The sequence below is a fragment of the Lissotriton helveticus genome, chromosome 6, assembly GCF_964261635.1.
Source record: "Lissotriton helveticus chromosome 6, aLisHel1.1, whole genome shotgun sequence".
Lineage (NCBI taxonomy): Eukaryota > Metazoa > Chordata > Amphibia > Caudata > Salamandridae > Lissotriton > Lissotriton helveticus.
Window position 1 is genome coordinate 1,955,954,768 of NC_136067.1, and position 24,954 is coordinate 1,955,979,721.

Below are 24,954 nucleotides of genomic sequence, written 5' to 3' on the forward strand. Positions count from 1 at the left end.
GCTCCCTCCTTCGCTGTCCACCGCTCTAGCTTTAAGGCTACATCCTCTCCCCTTTGCAGATTAAATAAACGGCACGCGCAGGTCTTCCGTGCATTGCTGGTCCCTCGGTGCACGTTTAATTGAAAGAAGCCGCTAATCAGTGCAACTTGTTTCTTTGGCAATGTCAACATCCGGGGTTAAGCCTAAAGTGCCTGCTCCTTCCCGTTGTGAGTTTGCTCCAGACACCGTTGCCCCCTCAAAATCTTAGCCTCGATCCTCAAATTCTTAGCAGTACGAACACAGGCGGAGTCGCCTTCGTTGAAAATCTTCTGTTGTTTCCATCCTTAGCCACCCGCCCAGCGCTTTCATAATGTGAGAGTAATTTCCACGGTAGTTTAGAATGACGTGTCATTTTTTTTATTATTGTTCGTAAACATATGGCCATATGTCTGGACGTGTATGCATCACGTAGTAATAATGTAGATCTGGTGCAGCCTTGTGTCGCAGTGAGTGTCACTTCAGCATGCAGGCAGCACGTGCGGCGGCCCCCCTCCGCCGGTGGGACTCCCACCCACACACACACCTCCTCCCAGAGCCGTCTTAATGTTTCTTAAACGGCGCGTCTGGGGAGCCGCCGGGATTGATGCTGGAGAGAGAGAGCGCCAGCGCCTCGCCGGTTGGATGAAAGCAGATCTGGGTCTGGCCGTGCCTGCACTGGGTGGGCCGGGCCGCCCGCCGCCCCTCCTGGAGCGCACACAGCCTTACAGGGCAGGGGCAGTGCGCACGGAGCGGAGAGCGGGACGGCCGTGGTGCTGAACGGACAGCTCCCTGCGGCACAGCGCTCTTCAGCGGGGCTCCACCGGCCACCGCCCCGCGCACACCCAGCCTCCCCGGGGGCTCCAGCGGACACCGCCCCGCGCACCCGCAGCCTCACCCGAGGGCTCCAGCGGACACCGCCCCGCGCACACCCAGCCTCCCCCGGGGCGCTCCAGCGGCCCCCGCCCCCCGCACACCCAGCCTCCCCGGCAGGCAGCCCCCAGGAGGCAGGCTCCGGCCGCAGGCACCATGCCCCTGGCCCCCGGGCGCCCTGCAGCCCGCCCCTCGCCGCCGGGACCATGAAGCGGCAGAACGTGCGGACGCTCGCCCTCATCATCTGCACCTTCACCTACCTGCTGGTGGGCGCCGCCGTCTTCGACGCGCTGGAGTCCGAGCAGGAGACCTCGGAAAAGAGGCGGCTGGAGCAGAAGCAGGGCGACCTGCGCAGGAAGTACAACCTGACGGAGGACAACTACAGCGAGCTCGAGTGGGTGGTGCTGAAGCTCAAGCCGCACAAGGCCGGCGTGCAGTGGAAGTTCGCCGGGTCCTTCTACTTCGCCATCACGGTCATCACCACCATAGGTAGGGGCCGGGGCGCTGGGGAGGGCGGGGGGCCGGGCCGCCCCAGGGCCTGGTGGGGAGCCGGCTGTGGGAAGCACTGTTTAGCCAAAACACAGGGTGGAAATGAGAGGTGGCGCTTTGTTTTAATATGCTCTCAAAGTTTCTGTGCGCTAGGGTGAGGCAGCAGGCTGTGGTGCTGAGTGATGCTGACACTTTTGATGCTGACACTTTTAGAAAAAAATTGTTTGGAGACTCAGAGATTGGAGGTTAAAAGGGGTCCCAAAGGGGGCTCAGTCTGGGTTCTACTTTTTTGTAGCTGTCAAAGTTGAAGCGAAGTCGTTTTGCACCTTCTGACTTTTTCATTGGGGAGTTGAGGAATAGATATTTTACCACGCACTTTTAATAACATTTTTATTGACAAAGATAGTTTGGAATAAATGGATAGAAAGAAGGTGGACAGGAGGAGAGATGTGTGGTTGGCCAGGAACTTCCAGGCTCACTTTGGTTTACTCTCACTTGTAGTAACTTCTAACCCTGTGGAACTTAACCGAGTTTCCCACGCGCAGTTCATCGTTTGTTTGTTACCAGTAGCTCTTTTCACTCAAACCATCCTGCTCACTTTCTGGACTTCCGGTCCTAGACAGCTCAGGAGGTTGCGCTGGAAGGGGCGAAGCTGCGCTAATAATGGCCCTGGCGCGGTCCAGTTAATATCTGGGGTGCCACGAGCATACGGTGTCGTTTGAAGGACCCCCGAGGGTTCTTCGGGAGTCGGAGGTCGATTCAGCCGCGTGCCCCTGGGCGGCGTGGGGTCTGGCCACAGACTCCGTGAGTGAGTGGGGGTCTTTGATACACTGTGGGGAAGGGCGTGCATGCGCGTGTCGCATACGTACCCCGCGGCCCCGGTGGAAGGAGCCAGGCGCTCCCCCGGCTGCATTCACACTGGACCCCCAGGCACGCGTTTTAATGTTGGAGGCTCGTTCTTTCCGTCTTGAAAGGACCCGGTGCTGGAGGGGAGGGAGGGGTGTATTCAGAGGCTTGACGGAGGGCCCTGCGGCGCGAGAGGGACCAGGAGCCCCCCACTCACCCCAAACCCTCTGAATATCTGAGAGAGATGGGACACAGAGGGTATCTCACCACTGCAGGCCTCCCAGCTTTGCATCACGTACTGGGTGTATTTCCTGTTCTTCCGTCCCTTCCCCGGGTGGGCTCCGCTGCTTTGCTCATTTGTTCGGGCCCCCGGGCTGGAGCACAGAGCACACCCTCTCCCCCGACTGCCCCCGGCCCACCGGTGCCCGCACATTCGTTGTCTTGTTGTGCGGGTGTTAACGAATCCTACAAATGAGGAACGGGGCAGAAACATCCCCGGGGCCCCTGTCATGCCTACGGGGCAAGGGCTGCAACACCCCCCCCCCTCCTCCCCCGGCGTGGTCTGGGCAGGTACCGGCTTGGGGCAGGAGGGAGGGAGGCGCGCCCAGCAGAGCGGCGAATGCTCGGCACATGGGCAGAGCCAGCGCGGAGCTGCGCCGCCGTGCAGTGAAGCGCACGCGGCTCCTGGGCACACGGAGGGTGGCATCCATGCCGGGGGCAGTGCGGCGCCGCTTGGCAGAGAGAGTTCAGGTCTTTAAGACTCTACGCCGGGCACTGGGGACTGGGGCAGGTGCAGAACAGCTCAGGGGGGTCTATATTTTGTGGCAGCAGAGCGTGGGTGCAGCTCTGAGGGTCTGCACCGTTGGAGGGTGTGAGTGGGTATAGAGGGGGTACAGCTCCTAGGGCCTATACTGTGGGAAGCGATGAGTGAGTTTAGCAGTGGTGCAGCTGTGAGGGCCTTATACCGTGGGAAGCGGTGAGTGAATATGTGTGGTGCAGCTGTGACGATATATGCTGTGGGAAGCTGTCAGTGGGTATATGCATGCGGGAGATCTGATATTCTGAACTGTGGGAAGAAATGAGTGAATACATGTGTGCTACATCTCTGAGGGTCTATTCTGAGGGATCATGTGAGTGAGTATAGCTGTGGTGCAGCTCTAAGGGTCGGTAATGCTGGAGAGAGTGAGTTACTATGAAGTTGGACAGGTCTATACAGTGGGTATATGGGTGGTGCAGCTCCGAGCGTCTATACTGAGGGATCATGTGAGTGGGTATATGGGTGATGTCGCTCTGAGGGTCTATGCTGAGGGATCATGTGAGTGGGTATATGGATGGTACATCTCCGAGGGTCTATACTGAGGGATCATGTGAGTGGGTATATGGGTGGTGCAGCTCTGAGGGTCTATGCTGAGGGATCATGTGAGTGGGTATATGGGTGATGTCGCTCTGAGGGTCTATGCTGAGGGATCATGTGAGTGGGTATATGGATGGTACATCTCCGAGGGTCTATACTGAGGGATCATGTGAGTGGGTATATGGGTGGTGCAGCTCTGAGGGTCTATGCTGAGGGATCATGTGAGTGGGTATATGGGTGATGTCGCTCTGAGGGTCTATGCTGAGGGATCATGTGAGTGGGTATATGGATGGTACATCTCCGAGGGTCTATACTGAGGGATCATGTGAGTGGGTATATGGGTGGTGCAGCTCTGAGGGTCTATGCTGAGGGATCATGTGAGTGGGTATATGGGTGATGTCGCTCTGAGGGTCTATGCTGAGGGATCATGTGAGTGGGTATATGGATGGTACATCTCCGAGGGTCTATACTGAGGGATCATGTGAGTGGGTATATGGGTGGTGCAGCTCTGAGGGTCTATGCTGAGGGATCATGTGAGTGGGTATATGGATGGTACATCTCCGAGGGTCTATACTGAGGGATCATGTGAGTGGGTAAATGGGTGGTACAGCTCCGAGGGTCTATACTGAGTGATCATGTGAGTGGGTATATGGGTGGTGCAGCTCTGAGGGTCTATACTGAGGGATCATGTGAGTGGGTATATGGATGGTACATCTCCGAGGGTCTATACTGAGGGATCATGTGAGTGGGTATATGGGTGGTACAGCTCCGAGGGTCTATACTGAGGGATCATGTGAGTGGGTATATGGATGGTGCAGCTCGAAGGGTCTACACTGAGGGATCATGTGAGTGGGTATATGGATGGTACAGCTCGGAGGGTCTATACTGAGGGATCATGTGAGTGGGTATATGGATGGTACAGCTCGGAGGGTCTACACTGAGGGATCATGTGAGTGGGTATAGGGGGGTACAGCTCCGAGGGTCTATACTGAGGGATCATGTGAGTGGGTATATGGATGGTACAGCTCCGAGGGTCTATACTGAGGGATCATGTGAGTGGGTATATGGATGGTACAGCTCGGAGGGTCTATACTGAGGGATCATGTGAGTGGGTATATGGATGGTACAGCTCCGAGGGTCTATACTGAGGGATCATGTGAGTGGGTATATGGATGGTACAGCTCGGAGGGTCTATACTGAGGGATCATGTGAGTGGGTATATGGATGGTACAGCTCCGAGGGTCTATACTGAGGGATCATGTGAGTGGGTATATGGGTGATGTCGCTCTGAGCGTCTATACTGAGGGATCATGTGAGTGGGTATATGGGTGGTATAGCTCCGAGCGTCTATACTGAAGGATCATGTGAGTGGGTATATGGGGGGTACAGCTCCGAGGGTCTATACTGAGGGATCATGTGAGTGGGTATATGGATGGTGCAGCTCCGAGGGTCTATACTGAGGGATCATGTGAGTGGGTATATGGATGGTGCAGCTCCGAGCGTCTATACTGAGGGATCATGTGAGTGGGTATATGGGTGGTGCTGCTCCGAGGGTCTATACTGAGGGATCATGTGAGTGGGTATATGGATGATACAGCTCCGAGGGTCTATACTGAGGGATCATGTGAGTGGGTATATGGGTGGTGCAGCTCTGAGGGTCTATACTGAGGGATCATGTGAGTGGGTATATGGATGGTACATCTCCGAGGGTCTACACTGAGGGATCATGTGAGTGGGTATATGGATGGTGCAGCTCCGAGGGTCTATACTGAGGGATCATGTGAGTGGGTATATGGATGGTACAGCTCGGAGGGTCTATACTGAGGGATCATGTGAGTGGGTATATGGATGGTACAGCTCCGAGGGTCTATACTGAGGGATCATGTGAGTGGGTATATGGGTGATGTCGCTCTGAGCGTCTATACTGAGGGATCATGTGAGTGGGTATATGGGTGGTGCAGCTCTGAGGGTCTATGCTGAGGGATCATGTGAGTGGGTATATGGATGGTACATCTCCGAGGGTCTATACTGAGGGATCATGTGAGTGGGTATATGGATGGTACATCTCCGAGGGTCTATACTGAGGGATCATGTGAGTGGGTATATGGATGGTACAGCTCCGAGGGTCTATACTGAAGGATCATGTGAGTGGGTATATGGGTGGTACAGCTCCGAGCGTCTATACTGAGGGATCATGTGAGTGGGTATATGGGTGGTACAGCTCCGAGGGTCTATACTGAGGGATCGTGTGAGTGGGTATATGGGCGGTACAGCTCCGAGGGTCTATACTGAGGGATCATGTGAGTGGGTATATGGATGATACAGCTCTGAGGGTCTATACTGAGGGATCATGTGAGTGGGTATATGGTTGATGCAGCTCTGAGGGTCTATACTGAGGGATCATGTGAGTGGGTATATGGGCGGTACATCTCTGAGGGTCTATACTGAGGGATCATGTGAGTGGGTATATGGATGGTACAGCTCCGAGGGTCTATACTGAGGGATCATGTGAGTGGGTATATGGATGGTGCAGCTCCGAGGGTCTATACTGAGGGATCATGTGAGTGGGTATATGGGTGGTACAGCTCCGAGGGTCTATACTGAGGGATCATGTGAGTGGGTATATGGATGGTACAGCTCCGAGCGTCTATACTGAAGGATCATGTGAGTGGGTATATGGGTGGTACAGCTCCGAGGGTCTATACTGAGGGATCATGTGAGTGGGTATATGGCTGGTGCAGCTCCGAGGGTCTATACTGAGGGATCATGTGAGTGGGTATATGGATGGTGCAGCTCCGAGCGTCTATACTGAGGGATCATGTGAGTGGGTATATGGGTGGTATAGCTCCGAGCGTCTATACTGAAGGATCATGTGAGTGGGTATATGGGTGGTACAGCTCCGAGGGTCTATACTGAGGGATCATGTGAGTGGGTATATGGATGGTACAGCTCCGAGGGTCTATACTGAGGGATCATGTGAGTGGGTATATGGGCGGTACATCTCTGAGGGTCTATACTGAGGGATCATGTGAGTGGGTATATGGATGGTACAGCTCCGAGGGTCTATACTGAGGGATCATGTGAGTGGGTATATGGATGATACAGCTCCGAGGGTCTATACTGAGGGATCATGTGAGTGGGTATATGGGTGGTACAGCTCCGAGGGTCTATACTGAGGGATCATGTGAGTGGGTATATGGATGGTACAGCTCCGAGGGTCTATACTGAGGGATCATGTGAGTGGGTATATGGGCGGTACAGCTCCGAGGGTCTATACTGAGGGATCGTGTGAGTGGGTATATGGGTGGTACAGCTCCGAGGGTCTATACTGAGGGATCATGTGAGTGGGTATATGGATGATACAGCTCTGAGGGTCTATACTGAGGGATCATGTGAGTGGGTATATGGATGGTACAGCTCCGAGGGTCTATACTGAGGGATCATGTGAGTGGGTATATGGGCGGTACAGCTCCGAGCGTCTATACTGAAGGATCATGTGAGTGGGTATATGGGTGGTGCAGCTCTGAGGGTCTATACTGAGGGATCATGTGAGTGGGTATATGGGTGGTACAGCTCCGAGGGTCTATACTGAGGGATCATGTGAGTGGGTATATGGGTGGTACAGCTCCGAGGGTCTATACTGAGGGATCATGTGAGTGGGTATATGGATGGTACAGCTCCGAGCGTCTATACTGAAGGATCATGTGAGTGGGTATATGGGTGGTACAGCTCCGAGGGTCTATACTGAGGGATCATGTGAGTGGGTATTTGGGTGGTGCAGCTCTGAGGGTCTATACTGAGGGATCATGTGAGTGGGTATATGGGTGGTATAGCTCCGAGCGTCTATACTGAAGGATCATGTGAGTGGGTATATGGGTGGTACAGCTCCGAGGGTCTATACTGAGGGATCATGTGAGTGGGTATATGGGCGGTACATCTCTGAGGGTCTATACTGAGGGATCATGTGAGTGGGTATATGGATGGTACAGCTCCGAGGGTCTATACTGAGGGATCATGTGAGTGGGTATATGGGCGGTACAGCTCCGAGGGTCTATACTGAGGGATCGTGTGAGTGGGTATATGGGTGGTACAGCTCCGAGGGTCTATACTGAGGGATCATGTGAGTGGGTATATGGATGATACAGCTCTGAGGGTCTATACTGAGGGATCATGTGAGTGGGTATATGGATGGTACAGCTCCGAGGGTCTATACTGAGGGATCATGTGAGTGGGTATATGGATGGTACAGCTCCGAGGGTCTATACTGAGGGATCATGTGAGTGGGTATATGGGCAGTACAGCTCCGAGGGTCTATACTGAGGGATCGTGTGAGTGGGTATATGGGTGGTACGGCTCCGAAGGTCTATACTAAGGGATCATGTGAGTGGGTATATGGGTGGTATAGCTCCGAGGGTCTATACTGAGGGATCATGTGAGTGGGTATAGGGGGGTACAGCTCCGAGGGTCTATACTGAGGGATCATGTGAGTGGGTATATGGATGGTGCAGCTCCGAGCGTCTATACTGAGGGATCAAGTGAGTGGGTATATGGATGGTGCTGCTCTGAGGGTCTATACTGAGGGATCATGTGAGTGGGTATATGGATGATACAGCTCTGAGGGTCTATACTGAGGGATCATGTGAGTGGGTATATGGGTCGTACAGCTCCGAGGGTCTATACTGAGGGATCATGTGAGTGGGCATATGGATGGTACAGCTCCGAGGGTCTATACTGAGGGATCATGTGAGTGGGTATATGGGTGGTACAGCTCCGAGGGTCTATACTGAGGGATCATGTGAGTGGGTATATGGATGGTACAGCTCCGAGGGTCTATACTGAGGGATCATGTGAGTGGGTATATGGATGATACAGCTCTGAGGGTCTATACTGAGGGATCATGTGAGTGGGTATATGGGTGGTATAGCTCCGAGCGTCTATACTGAAGGATCATGTGAGTGGGTATATGGGTGGTACAGCTCCGAGGGTCTATACTGAGGGATCATGTGAGTGGGTATATGGGTGGTGCAGCTCTGAGGGTCTATACTGAGGGATCATGTGAGTGGGTATATGGGCGGTACATCTCTGAGGGTCTATACTGAGGGATCATGTGAGTGGGTATATGGATGGTGCAGCTCCGAGCGTCTATACTGAGGGATCATGTGAGTGGGTATATGGGTGGTATAGCTCCGAGCGTCTATACTGAAGGATCATGTGAGTGGGTATATGGGTGGTACAGCTCCGAGGGTCTATACTGAGGGATCATGTGAGTGGGTATAGGGGGGTACAGCTCCGAGGGTCTATACTGAGGGATCATGTGAGTGGGTATATGGATGGTGCAGCTCTGAGGTTCTATACTGAGGGATCATGTGAGTGGGTATATGGGTGATATAGCTCCGAGCGTCTATACTGAAGGATCATGTGAGTGGGTATATGGGTGGTACAGCTCCGAGGGTCTATACTGAAGGATCATGTGAGTGAGTATATGGGTGGTACAGCTCCGAGGGTCTATACTGAGGGATCATGTGAGTGGGTATATGGATGGTACAGCTCCGAGGGTCTATACTGAAGGATCATGTGAGTGGGTATATGGGTGGTACAGCTCCGAGCGTCTATACTGAAGGATCATGTGAGTGGGTATATGGGTGGTACAGCTCCGAGGGTCTATACTGAGGGATCATGTGAGTGGGTATATGGGTGGTACAGCTCCGAGCGTCTATACTGAAGGATCATGTGAGTGGGTATATGGATGATACAGCTCCGAGGGTCTATACTGAGGGATCATGTGAGTGGGTATATGGGTGGTACAGCTCCGAGCGTCTATACTGAAGGATCATGTGAGTGGGTATATGGATGATACAGCTCCGAGCGTCTATACTGAAGGATCATGTGAGTGGGTATATGGATGGTGCAGCTCCGAGCGTCTATACTGAGGGATCATGTGAGTGGGTATATGGGTGGTGCAGCTCTGAGGGTCTATACTGAGGGATCATGTGAGTGGGTATATGGATGGTACATCTCCGAGGGTCTACACTGAGGGATCATGTGAGTGGGTATATGGATGGTGCAGCTCCGAGGGTCTATACTGAGGGATCATGTGAGTGGGTATATGGATGGTACAGCTCGGAGGGTCTATACTGAGGGATCATGTGAGTGGGTATATGGATGGTACAGCTCCGAGGGTCTATACTGAGGGATCATGTGAGTGGGTATATGGGTGATGTCGCTCTGAGCGTCTATACTGAGGGATCATGTGAGTGGGTATATGGGTGGTGCAGCTCTGAGGGTCTATGCTGAGGGATCATGTGAGTGGGTATATGGATGGTACATCTCCGAGGGTCTATACTGAGGGATCATGTGAGTGGGTATATGGATGGTACAGCTCCGAGGGTCTATACTGAGGGATCATGTGAGTGGGTATATGGATGATACAGCTCCGAGGGTCTATACTGAAGGATCATGTGAGTGGGTATATGGGTGGTACAGCTCCGAGCGTCTATACTGAGGGATCATGTGAGTGGGTATATGGGTGGTACAGCTCCGAGGGTCTATACTGAGGGATCGTGTGAGTGGGTATATGGGCGGTACAGCTCCGAGGGTCTATACTGAGGGATCATGTGAGTGGGTATATGGATGATACAGCTCTGAGGGTCTATACTGAGGGATCATGTGAGTGGGTATATGGTTGATGCAGCTCTGAGGGTCTATACTGAGGGATCATGTGAGTGGGTATATGGGCGGTACATCTCTGAGGGTCTATACTGAGGGATCATGTGAGTGGGTATATGGATGGTACAGCTCCGAGGGTCTATACTGAGGGATCATGTGAGTGGGTATATGGATGGTGCAGCTCCGAGGGTCTATACTGAGGGATCATGTGAGTGGGTATATGGGTGGTACAGCTCCGAGGGTCTATACTGAGGGATCATGTGAGTGGGTATATGGGTGGTATAGCTCCGAGCGTCTATACTGAAGGATCATGTGAGTGGGTATATGGGTGGTACAGCTCCGAGGGTCTATACTGAGGGATCATGTGAGTGGGTATATGGATGGTACAGCTCCGAGGGTCTATACTGAGGGATCATGTGAGTGGGTATATGGGCGGTACATCTCCGAGGGTCTATACTGAGGGATCATGTGAGTGGGTATATGGATGATACAGCTCCGAGGGTCTATACTGAGGGATCATGTGAGTGGGTATATGGGTGGTACAGCTCCGAGGGTCTATACTGAGGGATCATGTGAGTGGGTATATGGGTGGTACAGCTCCGAGGGTCTATACTGAGGGATCATGTGAGTGGGTATATGGATGGTACAGCTCCGAGGGTCTATACTGAGGGATCATGTGAGTGGGTATATGGGCGGTACAGCTCCGAGGGTCTATACTGAGGGATCGTGTGAGTGGGTATATGGGTGGTACAGCTCCGAGGGTCTATACTGAGGGATCATGTGAGTGGGTATATGGATGATACAGCTCTGAGGGTCTATACTGAGGGATCATGTGAGTGGGTATATGGATGGTACAGCTCCGAGGGTCTATACTGAGGGATCATGTGAGTGGGTATATGGGCGGTACAGCTCCGAGCGTCTATACTGAAGGATCATGTGAGTGGGTATATGGGTGGTGCAGCTCTGAGGGTCTATACTGAGGGATCATGTGAGTGGGTATATGGGTGGTATAGCTCCGAGCGTCTATACTGAAGGATCATGTGAGTGGGTATATGGGTGGTACAGCTCCGAGGGTCTATACTGAGGGATCATGTGAGTGGGTATTTGGGTGGTGCAGCTCTGAGGGTCTATACTGAGGGATCATGTGAGTGGGTATATGGGTGGTATAGCTCCGAGCGTCTATACTGAAGGATCATGTGAGTGGGTATATGGGTGGTACAGCTCCGAGGGTCTATACTGAGGGATCATGTGAGTGGGTATATGGGCGGTACATCTCTGAGGGTCTATACTGAGGGATCATGTGAGTGGGTATATGGATGGTACAGCTCCGAGGGTCTATACTGAGGGATCATGTGAGTGGGTATATGGGCGGTACAGCTCCGAGGGTCTATACTGAGGGATCGTGTGAGTGGGTATATGGGTGGTACAGCTCCGAGGGTCTATACTGAGGGATCATGTGAGTGGGTATATGGATGATACAGCTCTGAGGGTCTATACTGAGGGATCATGTGAGTGGGTATATGGATGGTACAGCTCCGAGGGTCTATACTGAGGGATCATGTGAGTGGGTATATGGATGGTACAGCTCCGAGGGTCTATACTGAGGGATCATGTGAGTGGGTATATGGGCGGTACAGCTCCGAGGGTCTATACTGAGGGATCGTGTGAGTGGGTATATGGGTGGTACGGCTCCGAAGGTCTATACTAAGGGATCATGTGAGTGGGTATATGGGTGGTATAGCTCCGAGGGTCTATACTGAGGGATCATGTGAGTGGGTATAGGGGGGTACAGCTCCGAGGGTCTATACTGAGGGATCATGTGAGTGGGTATATGGATGGTGCAGCTCCGAGCGTCTATACTGAGGGATCAAGTGAGCGGGTATATGGATGGTGCAGCTCTGAGGGTCTATACTGAGGGATCATGTGAGTGGGTATATGGATGATACAGCTCTGAGGGTCTATACTGAGGGATCATGTGAGTGGGTATATGGGTGGTACAGCTCCGAGGGTCTATACTGAGGGATCATGTGAGTGGGCATATGGATGGTACAGCTCCGAGGGTCTATACTGAGGGATCATGTGAGTGGGTATATGGGTGGTACAGCTCCGAGGGTCTATACTGAGGGATCATGTGAGTGGGTATATGGATGGTACAGCTCCGAGGGTCTATACTGAGGGATCATGTGAGTGGGTATATGGATGATACAGCTCTGAGGGTCTATACTGAGGGATCATGTGAGTGGGTATATGGGTGGTATAGCTCCGAGCGTCTATACTGAAGGATCATGTGAGTGGGTATATGGGTGGTACAGCTCCGAGGGTCTATACTGAGGGATCATGTGAGTGGGTATATGGGTGGTGCAGCTCTGAGGGTTTATACTGAGGGATCATGTGAGTGGGTATATGGGCGGTACATCTCTGAGGGTCTATACTGAGGGATCATGTGAGTGGGTATATGGATGGTGCAGCTCCGAGCATCTATACTGAGGGATCATGTGAGTGGGTATATGGGTGGTATAGCTCCGAGCGTCTATACTGAAGGATCATGTGAGTGGGTATATGGGTGGTACAGCTCCGAGGGTCTATACTGAGGGATCATGTGAGTGGGTATAGGGGGGTACAGCTCCGAGGGTCTATACTGAGGGATCATGTGAGTGGGTATATGGATGGTGCAGCTCTGAGGGTCTATACTGAGGGATCATGTGAGTGGGTATATGGGTGGTATAGCTCCGAGCGTCTATACTGAAGGATCATGTGAGTGGGTATATGGGTGGTACAGCTCCGAGGGTCTATACTGAAGGATCATGTGAGTGAGTATATGGGTGGTACAGCTCCGAGGGTCTATACTGAGGGATCATGTGAGTGGGTATATGGATGGTACAGCTCCGAGGGTCTATACTGAAGGATCATGTGAGTGGGTATATGGGTGGTACAGCTCCGAGCGTCTATACTGAAGGATCATGTGAGTGGGTATATGGGTGGTACAGCTCCGAGGGTCTATACTGAGGGATCATGTGAGTGGGTATATGGGTGGTACAGCTCCGAGCGTCTATACTGAAGGATCATGTGAGTGGGTATATGGATGGTACAGCTCCGAGGGTCTATACTGAGGGATCGTGTGAGTGGGTATATGGGTGGTACAGCTCCGAGCGTCTATACTGAAGGATCATGTGAGTGGGTATATGGGTGGTACAGCTCCGAGGGTCTATACTGAGGGATCGTGTGAGTGGGTATATGGGTGGTACAGCTCCGAGGGTCTATACTGAGGGATCATGTGAGTGGGTATATGGATGGTACAGCTCCGAGGGTCTATACTGAGGGATCATGTGAGTGGGTATATGGGTGGGTCAGCTCCGAGGGTCTATACTGAGGGATCATGTGAGTGGGTATATGGGTGGTACAGCTCCGAGGGTCTATACTGAGGGATCATGTGAGTGGGTATATGGGTGGTACAGCTCCGAGGGTCTATACTGAGGGATCATGTGAGTGGGTATATGGATGGTACAGCTCCGAGGGTCTATACTGAGGGATCATGTGAGTGGGTATATGGGCGGTACAGCTCCGAGGGTCTATACTGAGGGATCGTGTGAGTGGGTATATGGGTGGTACAGCTCCGAAGGTCTATACTGAGGGATCATGTGAGTGGGTATATGGATGATACAGCTCTGAGGGTCTATACTGAGGGATCATGTGAGTGGGTATATGGATGGTACAGCTCCGAGGGTCTATACTGAGGGATCATGTGAGTGGGTATATGGGCGGTACAGCTCCGAGCATCTATACTGAAGGATCATGTGAGTGGGTATATGGACGGTACAGCTCCGAGGGTCTATACTGAGGGATCATGTGAGTGGGTATATGGATGGTACAGCTCCGAGGGTCTATACTGAGGGATCATGTGAGTGGGTATATGGATGGTACGGCTCCGAGGGTCTATACTGAGGGATCATGTGAGTGGGTATATGGGCGGTACAGCTCCGAGGGTCTATACTGAGGGATCGTGTGAGTGGGTATATGGGTGGTACGGCTCCGAAGGTCTATACTAAGGGATCATGTGAGTGGGTATATGGGTGGTATAGCTCCGAGGGTCTATACTGAGGGATCATGTGAGTGGGTATAGGGGGGTACAGCTCCGAGGGTCTATACTGAGGGATCATGTGAGTGGGTATATGGATGGTGCAGCTCCGAGCGTCTATACTGAGGGATCAAGTGAGTGGGTATATGGATGGTGCAGCTCTGAGGGTCTATACTGAGGGATCATGTGAGTGGGTATATGGGTGGTGCAGCTCGGAGGGTCTATACTGAGGGATCGTGTGAGTGGGTATATGGGTGGTACAGCTCCGAGGGTCTATACTGAGGGATCATGTGAGTGGGTATATGGATGATACAGCTCTGAGGGTCTATACTGAGGGATCATGTGAGTGGGTATATGGATGGTGCAGCTCCGAGCGTCTATACTGAGGGATCATGTGAGTGGGTATATGGGCGGTACAGCTCCGAGGGTCTATACTGAGGGATCATGTGAGTGGGTATATCAGTGGTACAGCTCCGAGGGTCTATACTGAGGGATCATGTGAGTGGGTATATGGATGATACAGCTCTGAGGGTCTATACTGAGGGATCATGTGAGTGGGTATATGGATGATACAGCTCTGAGGGTCTATACTGAGGGATCATGTGAGTGGGTATATGGGTGGTACAGCTCCGAGGGTCTATACTGAGGGATCATGTGAGTGGGTATATCAGTGGTACAGCTCCGAGGGTCTATACTGAGGGATCATGTGAGTGGGTATATGGATGATACAGCTCTGAGGGTCTATACTGAGGGATCATGTGAGTGGGTATATGGGCGGTACATCTCTGAGGGTCTATACTGAGGGATCTTGTGAGTGGGTATATGGATGGTACAGCTCCGAGGGTCTATACTGAGGGATCATGTGAGTGGGTATATGGGCGGTACATCTCTGAGGGTCTATACTGAGGGATCATGTGAGTGGGTATATGGATGGTACAACTCCGAGGGTCTATACTGAGGGATCATGTGAGTGGGTATATGGGCGGTACATCTCCGAGGGTCTATACTGAGGGATCATGTGAGTGGGTATATGGGCGGTACATCTCCGAGGGTCTATACTGAGGGATCATGTGAGTGGGTATATGGATGGTACAGCTCCGAGGGTCTATACTGAGGGATCATGTGAGTGGGTATATGGGTGGTACAGCTCCGAGGGTCTATACTGAGGGATCATGTGAGTGGGTATATGGATGGTACAGCTCCGAGGGTCTATACTGAGGGATCATGTGAGTGGGTATATGGATGGTACAGCTCCGAGGGTCTATACTGAGGGATCATGTGAGTGGGTATATGGATGGTACAGCTCCGAGCGTCTATACTGAGGGATCATGTGAGTGGGTATATGGGCGGTACAGCTCCGAGGGTCTATACTGAGGGATCATGTGAGTGGGTATATGGATGGTACAGCTCCGAGGGTCTATACTGAGGGATCATGTGAGTGGGTATATGGGTGGTGCAGCTCGGAGGGTCTATACTGAGGGATCATGTGAGTGGGTATATGGGTGGTACAGCTCCGAGGGTCTATACTGAGGGATCATGTGAGTGGGTATATGGATGGTGCAGCTCCGAGGGTCTATACTGAGGGATCATGTGAGTGGGTATATGGGTGGTACATCTCTGAGGGTCTATACTGAGGGATCATGTGAGTGGGTATATGGGTGGTGCATCTCGGAGGGTCTATACTGAGGGATCATGTGAGTGGGTATATGGATGATACAGCTCTGAGGGTCTATACTGAGGGATCATGTAAGTGGGTATAGCTGTGGTGCAGCTCCGAGGGTCTATACTGAGGGATCATGTGAGTGGGTATATATGGTACATCTCGGAGGGTCTATACTGAGGGATCATGTGAGTGGGTATAGCTGTGGTGCAGCTCTGAGGGTCTATACTGAGGGATCATGTGAGTGGGTATATGGGTGGTACAGCTCCGAGGGTCTATACTGAGGGATCATGTGAGTGGGTATATGGGCGGTATAGCTCCGAGGGCTATACCTATAGCAGTGGTGCAGCTGTGAGGGTCTGTACTGTGTGAAGTGGTGAGTGGGTTGATGGGTGGTGCACGCTGAGGGGTTATTCTGCTAGAAGAGGTGCATTGCAGCTCTGAGGGGGCTATACTGTGGTAGCGGTGACTGGTTATGGGAGGGGGTGCAGCTCTGAAGGAATATTTTCTGTGGCCAGTAGTGGGTGGTATACAGGTGTGGTACAGTTCTGAGAGGCTATGCGCTGTGACAGTGGTGACTAGGAACACATGTGGTGCAGTTCTGGAGGTCGGTACTCAGTTGGCAGCAGTGAGTGTTACAAGCGTAGTGCAGCACCAACGGATGGTACATGTCTAGTGCAGCACCAACCTCTGGCCTGGTCGCCCCCTCTGCCTACCTACTGCCCGCTGCCTACCTGGTTTCTCTGCCGCTGCCCCAGACGCCGCAGGGCCGCCCTCCAAGCCTCTGCCTCCTGTTTTCCCGCCGCTGCCCCAGACGCCGCAGGGCCGCCCACCAAGCCCAACTTCATTTTTCCCGCCGCTGCCAGCCCGCGGCCCCGCCCCCCCGCTAGCCGATTGGTCGGCCCGCTCCCGCCTCCCCGCAGACCCTCCCTACCGGCTCCCTTCTTAAGGGGACCCAGACCCTTCCAAGGGAGCGACCACTGCGCCTCTGGCCTGGTCGCCCCCTCTGCCTACCTACTGCCCGCTGCCTACCTGGTTTCTCTGCCGCTGCCCCAGATGCCACAGGGCCGCCCTCCAAGCCTCTGCCTCCTGTTTTCCCGCCGCTGCCCCAGACGCCGCAGGGCCGCCCACCAAGCCCAACTTCATTTTTCCCACCGCTGCCAGCCCGCGGCCCCGCCCCCCCGCCAGCCGATTGGTCGGCCCGCTCCCGCCTCCCCGCAGACCCTCCCTACCGGCTCCCTTCTTATGACGCCCCCGGAGCGACCGCGCAGCGGACGCACGCAGCGGGAGCACCGATTGAGCGCCGAAGGTGCGCCAAAGGTAAGCCCGTCTGCGCCCGTCTGCGCCTGGACCGCGCCCAGTGCCAGGACCCCTGGTTCCCGCAGACACCAGCCCACCCGCCGAACCTACGACGCCGCCACCCTCAACGCACTCAACACCGGCCGTATCCCGGGATGCTACCGAGCCACCCCGAGACGAACGCACGGACCCTTCAGATGCCACGCCTGCAAGTTCACCTGCATCCGGACCTGTCCGGCACCAACACCCACCAAGCCGAACACCAGCAGCAACCACCTCAAGTGCATCTCCTCAACACCCGCTCCGTCCACAGACACGCCATCGAACTCTGGAACCTCCTCGACACCACAGCCCCTGACGTCGCCTTCCTCACGGAAACCTGGATGAACGACTCCTCAGCGCCCGACATCGCCATCCCAGAGGGTTACAAGATCACCCGAAGAGACCGCGACAACCAGACTGGAGGAGGCCTCGCCATCATCTACAGGGACACCATCCGCATCAAGACCAACACCGACGACACCCTGACAACCGCCGAACACCTGCACTTCCAGATCCACACGGACCCCAAAACCACCCTCAGAGGCACCCTGATCTACCGACCCCCGGGACCACGCACACAATTCAGCGAGGACATTGCCGACTTCATCAGCCCGCATGCCCTTCCCTCCGCCGACTACATCCTCCTGGGGGACATCAACTTCCACCTGGAGAACAACAACGACCGCAACACCATCACCCTGCTCGACAACCTCGCCAACCTCGGTCTCAAGCAGCTGGTGTCCACCCCCACCCACCTCACCGGACACACACTCGACGCCGTCTTCTCATCCAGCAGAGACATCACCTTCAGCCACACCACCGGACTCCACTGGACGGACCACAGCTGCGTCCACTTCACCTTCAAAAGAACGACGATCCACCACCACCAGCAACAGGTTGCTCGAAGAAGCGGAACAAGATCACAGCCGACCAGCTCGCCGCTTCCCTGAGCCAGCACCCTCCCGCCAGCTCAGCGAACCCCAGCCAGGCCGCCGACAACCTCACGAAGTGGATCAGCAACTGCGCGGACGAACTCGCCCCACTGAGGACCCCGCCCAGCAGACCCGGCAGCTTGAAGGCCCCATGGTTCACCGACGAACTCATGAGCTCCAAGAAGAACTGCCGAGCCCTCGAGAAAGCCGGGAGAAGGGAACCAACTCCGGACAGCATGACCACCCTCAAGCTTGCCACCCGGAAGCACCACCAACTGATCCGCGCCACCAAGAAAACTGCATTCAAGGACAACAACGCACACAACTGCAAGGAACTCTTCAACATCGTGAAAGAGCTCTCCAACCCCAACGCCGGAAACAACGACATCACCCCTTCGCAAGACCTCTGCAACTCCCTCGCCTCCTACTTCCACAACAAGACCGCGGACATACACAACAGCTTCAGCACTCAACCGACGCACGCCACGACCGAACCACCGCCCCCCACCACCACCCTCCGCGCCTGGACTCCGATCAGCACCGAAGGCACCGTCCGCATGATGAACTCCATCCACTCCGGATCTCCAACCGACCCCTGCCCTCACCACGTCTTCAACAAGGCCGACGCTGTCATCGCACCCCACCTGCGGGACATCATCAACACCTCCTTCGACACCTCCTTCGACACCGCCACCTTCCCGGAGAGCTGGAAGCACGCCGAACTCAGCGCCCTACTCAAGAAACCTACAGCGGACCCCACCGATCTCAAGAATTACCGCCCCATCTCGCTCCTCCCGTTTCCAGCCAAAGTCATCGAGAAGACCGTCAACAAACAGCTGGCCGCCTTCCTCGAGACGAATGGATCCCTCGACCCCTCACAGTCTGGCTTCCGAGCCAACCACAGCACCGAGACCGCCCTCATCGCTGCCACCGATGACATCCGAGCCCTGATGGACAACGGAGAAACAGCGGCCCTCATCCTCCTAGACCTCTCCGCGGCATTCGACACTGTCTGCCACCGCACCCTAGTGCAGCGCCTCCGCAACGTCGGAATCCATGAGAAGGCACTGGAATGGATCATCTCCTTCCTCGACGGAAGAACACAGAGAGTCCGTCTACCACCGTACAAGTCAGAGGCCACCGGAGTCATCTGCGGCGTCCCTCAAGGATTCTCGCTGAGCCCCACCCTCTTCAACGTCTACATGAGCCCCCTCGCGGCCATCGCACGCCAACACGGCCTCAACATCATCTCCTACGCTGACGACACCCAGCTGATTCTCTCCCTCACCAACGACCCCGCCACCGCCAGAGCCAACCTTCACGAAGGGATGAAAGACGTAGCTGAGTGGATGACAACCAGCCGCCTGAAACTGAACTCAGACAAGACGGAAGTTCTCATCCTGGGCTCCTCGCCCTCCGCCTGGGACGACTCCTGGTGGCCCCCCGCCCTGGGCACCGCACCCAAACCGACGGACCACGCACGCAACCTGGGCTTCATCCTGGACTCCTCCCTCTCCATGACCAGACAAGTCAACGCCGTCTCCGCGTCCTGTTTTCACATCCTGCGCATGCTACGGAAGATCTTCCGGTGGATCCCCACTGAGACCAGGAAGACGGTCACCCAGGCCCTCGTTACCAGCCGACTGGACTACGGCAACGCCCTCTACGCCGGAACCACAGCCAAGCTACAGAAGAGACTCCAGCGGATCCAGAACGCCTCAGCCAGACTCATCCTCGACATCCCCCGACGCAGCCACATCTCCGGACATCTAAGAGACCTGCACTGGCACCCCGTCCACAAAAGAATCACCTTCCGTCTCCTCACCCACGCACACAAAGCCCTACACGACCAAGGCCCGAGCTACCTCAACAACCGCCTCAACTTCTACGCTCCCAAACGCCACCTCCGATCGACCAACCACGCCCTCGCCGCCGTCCCCCGCATCCGAAGAGCGACAACAGGAGGAAGGTCCTTCTCCTACCTGGCCGCCAAGACCTGGAACTCCCTCCCGTCCGACCTGCGCCTGACCCAAGACCACCTCTCCTTCAGGAAGAAGCTCAAGACCTGGCTGTTCGAGCAGTAGCAGCACCCCCCCCTAGCGCCTTGAGACCCTCCGGGTAAGTAGTGCGCTCTATAAATGTCTTTGATTGATTTGATTGATTGTCTAGAGCAGCATCAACGGATGGTACAGGTCTAGAGCAGCATCAACGGATGGTACAGGTCTAGTGCAGCACCAACGGATGGTACATGTCTAGTGCAGCACCAACGGATGGTACATGTCTAGAGCAGCATCAACGGATGGTACAGGTCTAGTGCAGCATCCATGGATGGTACATGTCTAGTGCAGCATTCATGGATGGTACATGTCTAGAGCAGCATTCATGGATGGAACAAGTCTAGTGCAGCATTCATGGATGGTACATGTCTAGAGCAGCATCAACGGATGGTACAGGTCTAGTGCAGCACCAACGGATGGTACATGTCTAGTGCAGCACCAACGGATGGTACATGTCTAGAGCAGCATCAACGGATGGTACATGTCTAGAGCAGCATCAACGGATGGTACAGGTCTAGTGCAGCATCAACGGATGGTACAGGTCTAGTGCAGCATTCATGGATGGTACAGGTCTAGTGCAGCATCAACGGATAGTACAGGTCTAGTGCAGCATCCATGGATGGTACAGGTCTAGTGCAGCATTCATGGATGGTACAGGTCTAGTGCAGCATTCATGGATGGTACAGGTCTAGTGCAGCATTCATGGATGGTACAGATCTAGTGCAGCATCAACGGATAGTACAGGTCTAGTGCAGCATCCATGGATGGTACAGGTCTAGTGCAGCATTCATGGATGGTACAGGTCTAGTGCAGCATCAACGGATGGTACAGGTCTAGTGCAGCATCCATGGATGGTACAGGTCTAGTGCAGCATCCATGGATGGTACAGGTCTAGTGCAGCATTCATGGATGGTACAGGTCTAGTGCAGCATTCATGGATGGTACAGGTCTAGTACAGCATCCATGGATGGTACGTGTCTAGTGCAGCATCCATGGATGGTACAGGTCTAGTGCAGCATTCATGGTTGGTACAGGTCTAGTGCAGCATCCATGGATGGTACAGGTCTAGTGCAGCATTCATGGATGGTACAGGTCTAGTGCAGCATCCATGGATGGTACAGGTCTAGTGCAGCATCCATGGATGGTACAGGTCTAGTGCAGCATCCATGGATGGTACAGGTCTATTGCAGCATCAACGGATGGTACAGGTCTAGTGCAGCATCCATGGATGGTACAGGTCTAGTGCAGCATCCATGGATGGTACAGGTCTAGTGCAGCATCCATGGATGGCACAGGTCTAGTGCAGCATTCATGGATGGTACAGGTCTAGTGCAGCATCCATGGATGGTACATGTCTAGTGCAGCATTCATGGATGGTACATGTCTAGTGCAGCATCCAGGGATGGTACATGTCAAGTGCAGCATCAACAGATGGTACAGGTCTAGTGCAGCATCCATGGATGGTACATGTCTAGTGCAGCATTCATGGATGGTACACGTCTAGTGCAGCATCCATGGATGGTACAGGTCTAGTGCAGCATCCATGGATGGTACAGATCTAGTGCAGCATCCATGGATGGTACATGTCTAGTGCAGCATCCATGGATGGTACACGTCTAGTGCAGCATCCATGGATGGTACAGATCTAGTGCAGCATCCATGGATGGTACATGTCTAGTGCAGCATCCATAGATGGTACATGTCTAGTGCAGCATTCATGGATGGTACATGTCTAGTGCAGCATCCATGGATGGTACATGTCTAGTGCAGCATCCATGGATGGTACAGATCTAGTGCAGCATCCATGGATGGTACATGTCTAGTGCAGCATCCATGGATGGTACAGGTCTAGTGCAGCATCCATGGATGGTACAGGTCTAGTGCAGCATCCATGGATGGTACATGTCTAGTGCAGCATCCATGGATGGTACAGATCTAGTGCAGCATCCATGGATGGTAAAGGTCTAGTGCAGCTTCAATGGATGGCACAGGTCTAGTGCAGCATTCATGGATGGTACAGGTCAAGTGCAGCATCCATGGATGGTACATGTCTAGTGCAGCATTCATGGATGGTACATGTCTAGAGCAGCATTCATGGATGGAACAAGTCTAGTGCAGCATTCATGGATGGTACATGTCTAGAGCAGCATCAACGGATGGTACAGGTCTAGTGCAGCACCAACGGATGGTACATGTCTAGTGCAGCACCAACGGATGGTACATGTCTAGTGCAGCATCAATGGATGGTACATGTCTAGTGCAGCATCAACGGATGGTACAGGTCTAGTGCAGCATCAATGGATGGTACAAGTCTAGTGCAGCATCAATGGATTGTACAGGTCTAGTGCAGCATGAATGGATGGTACAGGTCTAGTGCAGCATGAATGGATGGTACAGGTCTAGTGCAGCATCAATAGATGGTACAGGTCTAGTGCAGCATGAATGGATGGTACAGGTCTAGTGCAGCATCAATGGATGGTACAGGTCTAGTGCAGCATGAATGGATGGTACAGGTCTAGTGCAGCATGAATGGATGGTACAGGTCTAGTGCAGCATCCATGGATGGTACAGGTCTAGTGCACCGTCAATGGATGGTACAGGTCTAGTGCAGCATCAATGGATGGTACAGGTCTAGTGCAGCATCAATGGATTGTACAGGTCTAGTGCAGCATCAATGGATGGTACAGGTCTAGTGCAGCATGAATGGATGGTACAGGTCTAGTGCAGCATCAATGGATGGTACAGGTCTAGTGCAGCATCCATGGACGGTACAGGTCTAGTGCAGCATGAATGAATGGTACAGGTCTAGTGCAGCATCAATGGGTGTTACAGGTCTAGCACAGCGTCAGTGGATAGTACAGGGCTAGTGCAGCATGAATGGGGGCTACAGGTCTAGTGCAGCTTCAACGGATGGTACAAGTCTAGTGCAGCTTCAATGGATGGTAAAGGTCTAGTGCAGCATCAATGGATGGTACAGGTCTAGTGCAGCTTCAATGGATTGTAAAGGTCTAGTGCAGCATCAATGGATGGTACAGGTCTAGTGCAGCATCAATGGATGGCACAGGTCTAGTGCAGCTTCAATGGATGGCACAGGTCTAGTGCATCTTCAATGTATGGTACATGTCTAGTGCAGCATCACTGGATGGTACAGGTCTATTGCACCTCTGAGGGTTGACAATCTTTGGCTAGTGGTACATGTACAGGTCTAGTGCAGCATCAATGGATGGTACAGGTCTAGTGCAGCATCAATGGATGGTACAGGTCTAGTGCAGCTTCAATGGGTGGTACAGGTCTACTGGAGCATCAGTGGATGGCACAGGTCTAGTGCAGAATCAATGGATGGCACAGGACCAGTGCAGCATCAATGAATGGCACAGGTCTAGTGGTGCATTATTGGATGGTGCAGGTCTAGTGCAGCATTAATGGATGGCGCAGGTCTAGTGCAGCATCAATGGATGGTACAGGTCTAGTGCAGCTCTGATGTTCTACACTCTTTGGCCAGGGGTGATTGGTACAGGTCTAGTATAGCTCTGAGGGCCTATCTGTGGGAAGTCGTGTGTAGTACGGTCGTGGTGCAGATCTTTGGTGAGGTGCAAGTGGGAGAGGCTATTTCCTTTGGCCCGTGTTGCATGTTACCCGTGAAGTGTAGTTGGAAAGAGTGATAAAGGTGTAGTGCAGCTCTGAGGGTCTTTGGCAGTAGTGGGAGATGAAGGTGTAGTGCAGCTCTGAGGGTCTTTGGCAGTAGTGGGAGATGAAGGTGTAGTGCAGCTCTGAGGGTCTTTGTTCTTAGTGGGTGATAACGGTGTAGTGCAGCCCGGAGGGTCCTTGGCAGTAGTGGGTGATAACGGTGTATGCAGCTCGGAGGGTCTTTGGCAGTAATGGGTGTTAAAGGTGTAGTGTATATCTGAGGGTCTTTACCAGTAGGGTTGCACGCTAGGAGCAGTTTGTGCTGAGTGCATGCACAGTGCAGTTCCTTGCAGAGCAATTTCCTCGGTAGTGGAATGGTGTATGTAGGCTGTTCCTGCTGGAAAGGGAGTGTGGTTGTAGGCGTGGTTCAGCTCTGAAGGGGCATAGACTGTGGGTGTGGTGATGCCGTGGTGCGCCTCTGGGGTGGCTCTATTCTGTATGCTCAAGTACAGGTCATGACATGAGGTGCATATCTGGAGGGTGTTGTGTTCTGTGAGAATTATTATTGCAGCTTGTAAAGCGCTTGGTTACCCCAGTTCGAAGTGCCCCGCGCTGAATTCCGACAAAGCTAAACTCAGTAAATGAAGACTGAGTGGATGCTACTTTAGAGTGAGTTTTTTTAAAACCATTTCAGAAGGCAAAGAATCGGTGAAAAGCTGCGGTAAAATGACCAGGGCTACATCCTGCTGAATGGATGTTAGTGGGGACAGGGAAGTATGACTGAATGGTGGCAGTAAATGAATAGACACAAATCCCAGATTTCTTTTGCCCACTATGTCGGGTAATTTCTGTTTTTTTAACGGGTACAATTCAGTGTTCTGTTCGCAAGAGGCTTGAGTCGGGCCTCAAATGCCTGGAATGAATTTTTTTTATTTTTTAAAATATATTTTTATTTATCATTTTGCAAACATAACCACAGGAATGAACTCTGAAACTGAATATGGGCCGCTGTCCTATCA

At 53.3% G+C, this 24,954-nt stretch overlaps 1 protein-coding gene across 1 annotated transcript in view; it reads left to right on the forward strand.

Moving 5' to 3' along the window:
- Positions 1-977: 977 nt before the first annotated feature.
- Positions 978-24,954, forward strand: part of KCNK3 (potassium two pore domain channel subfamily K member 3) — a 220,807-nt gene continuing 196,830 nt past the window's right edge. The window contains exon 1 of the mRNA XM_078649969.1: positions 978-1,377. Coding sequence (XP_078506095.1) covers positions 1,095-1,377 — 283 coding nt within the window. The 5' untranslated portion in view covers positions 978-1,094. The remainder of the gene's footprint in view (positions 1,378-24,954) is intronic.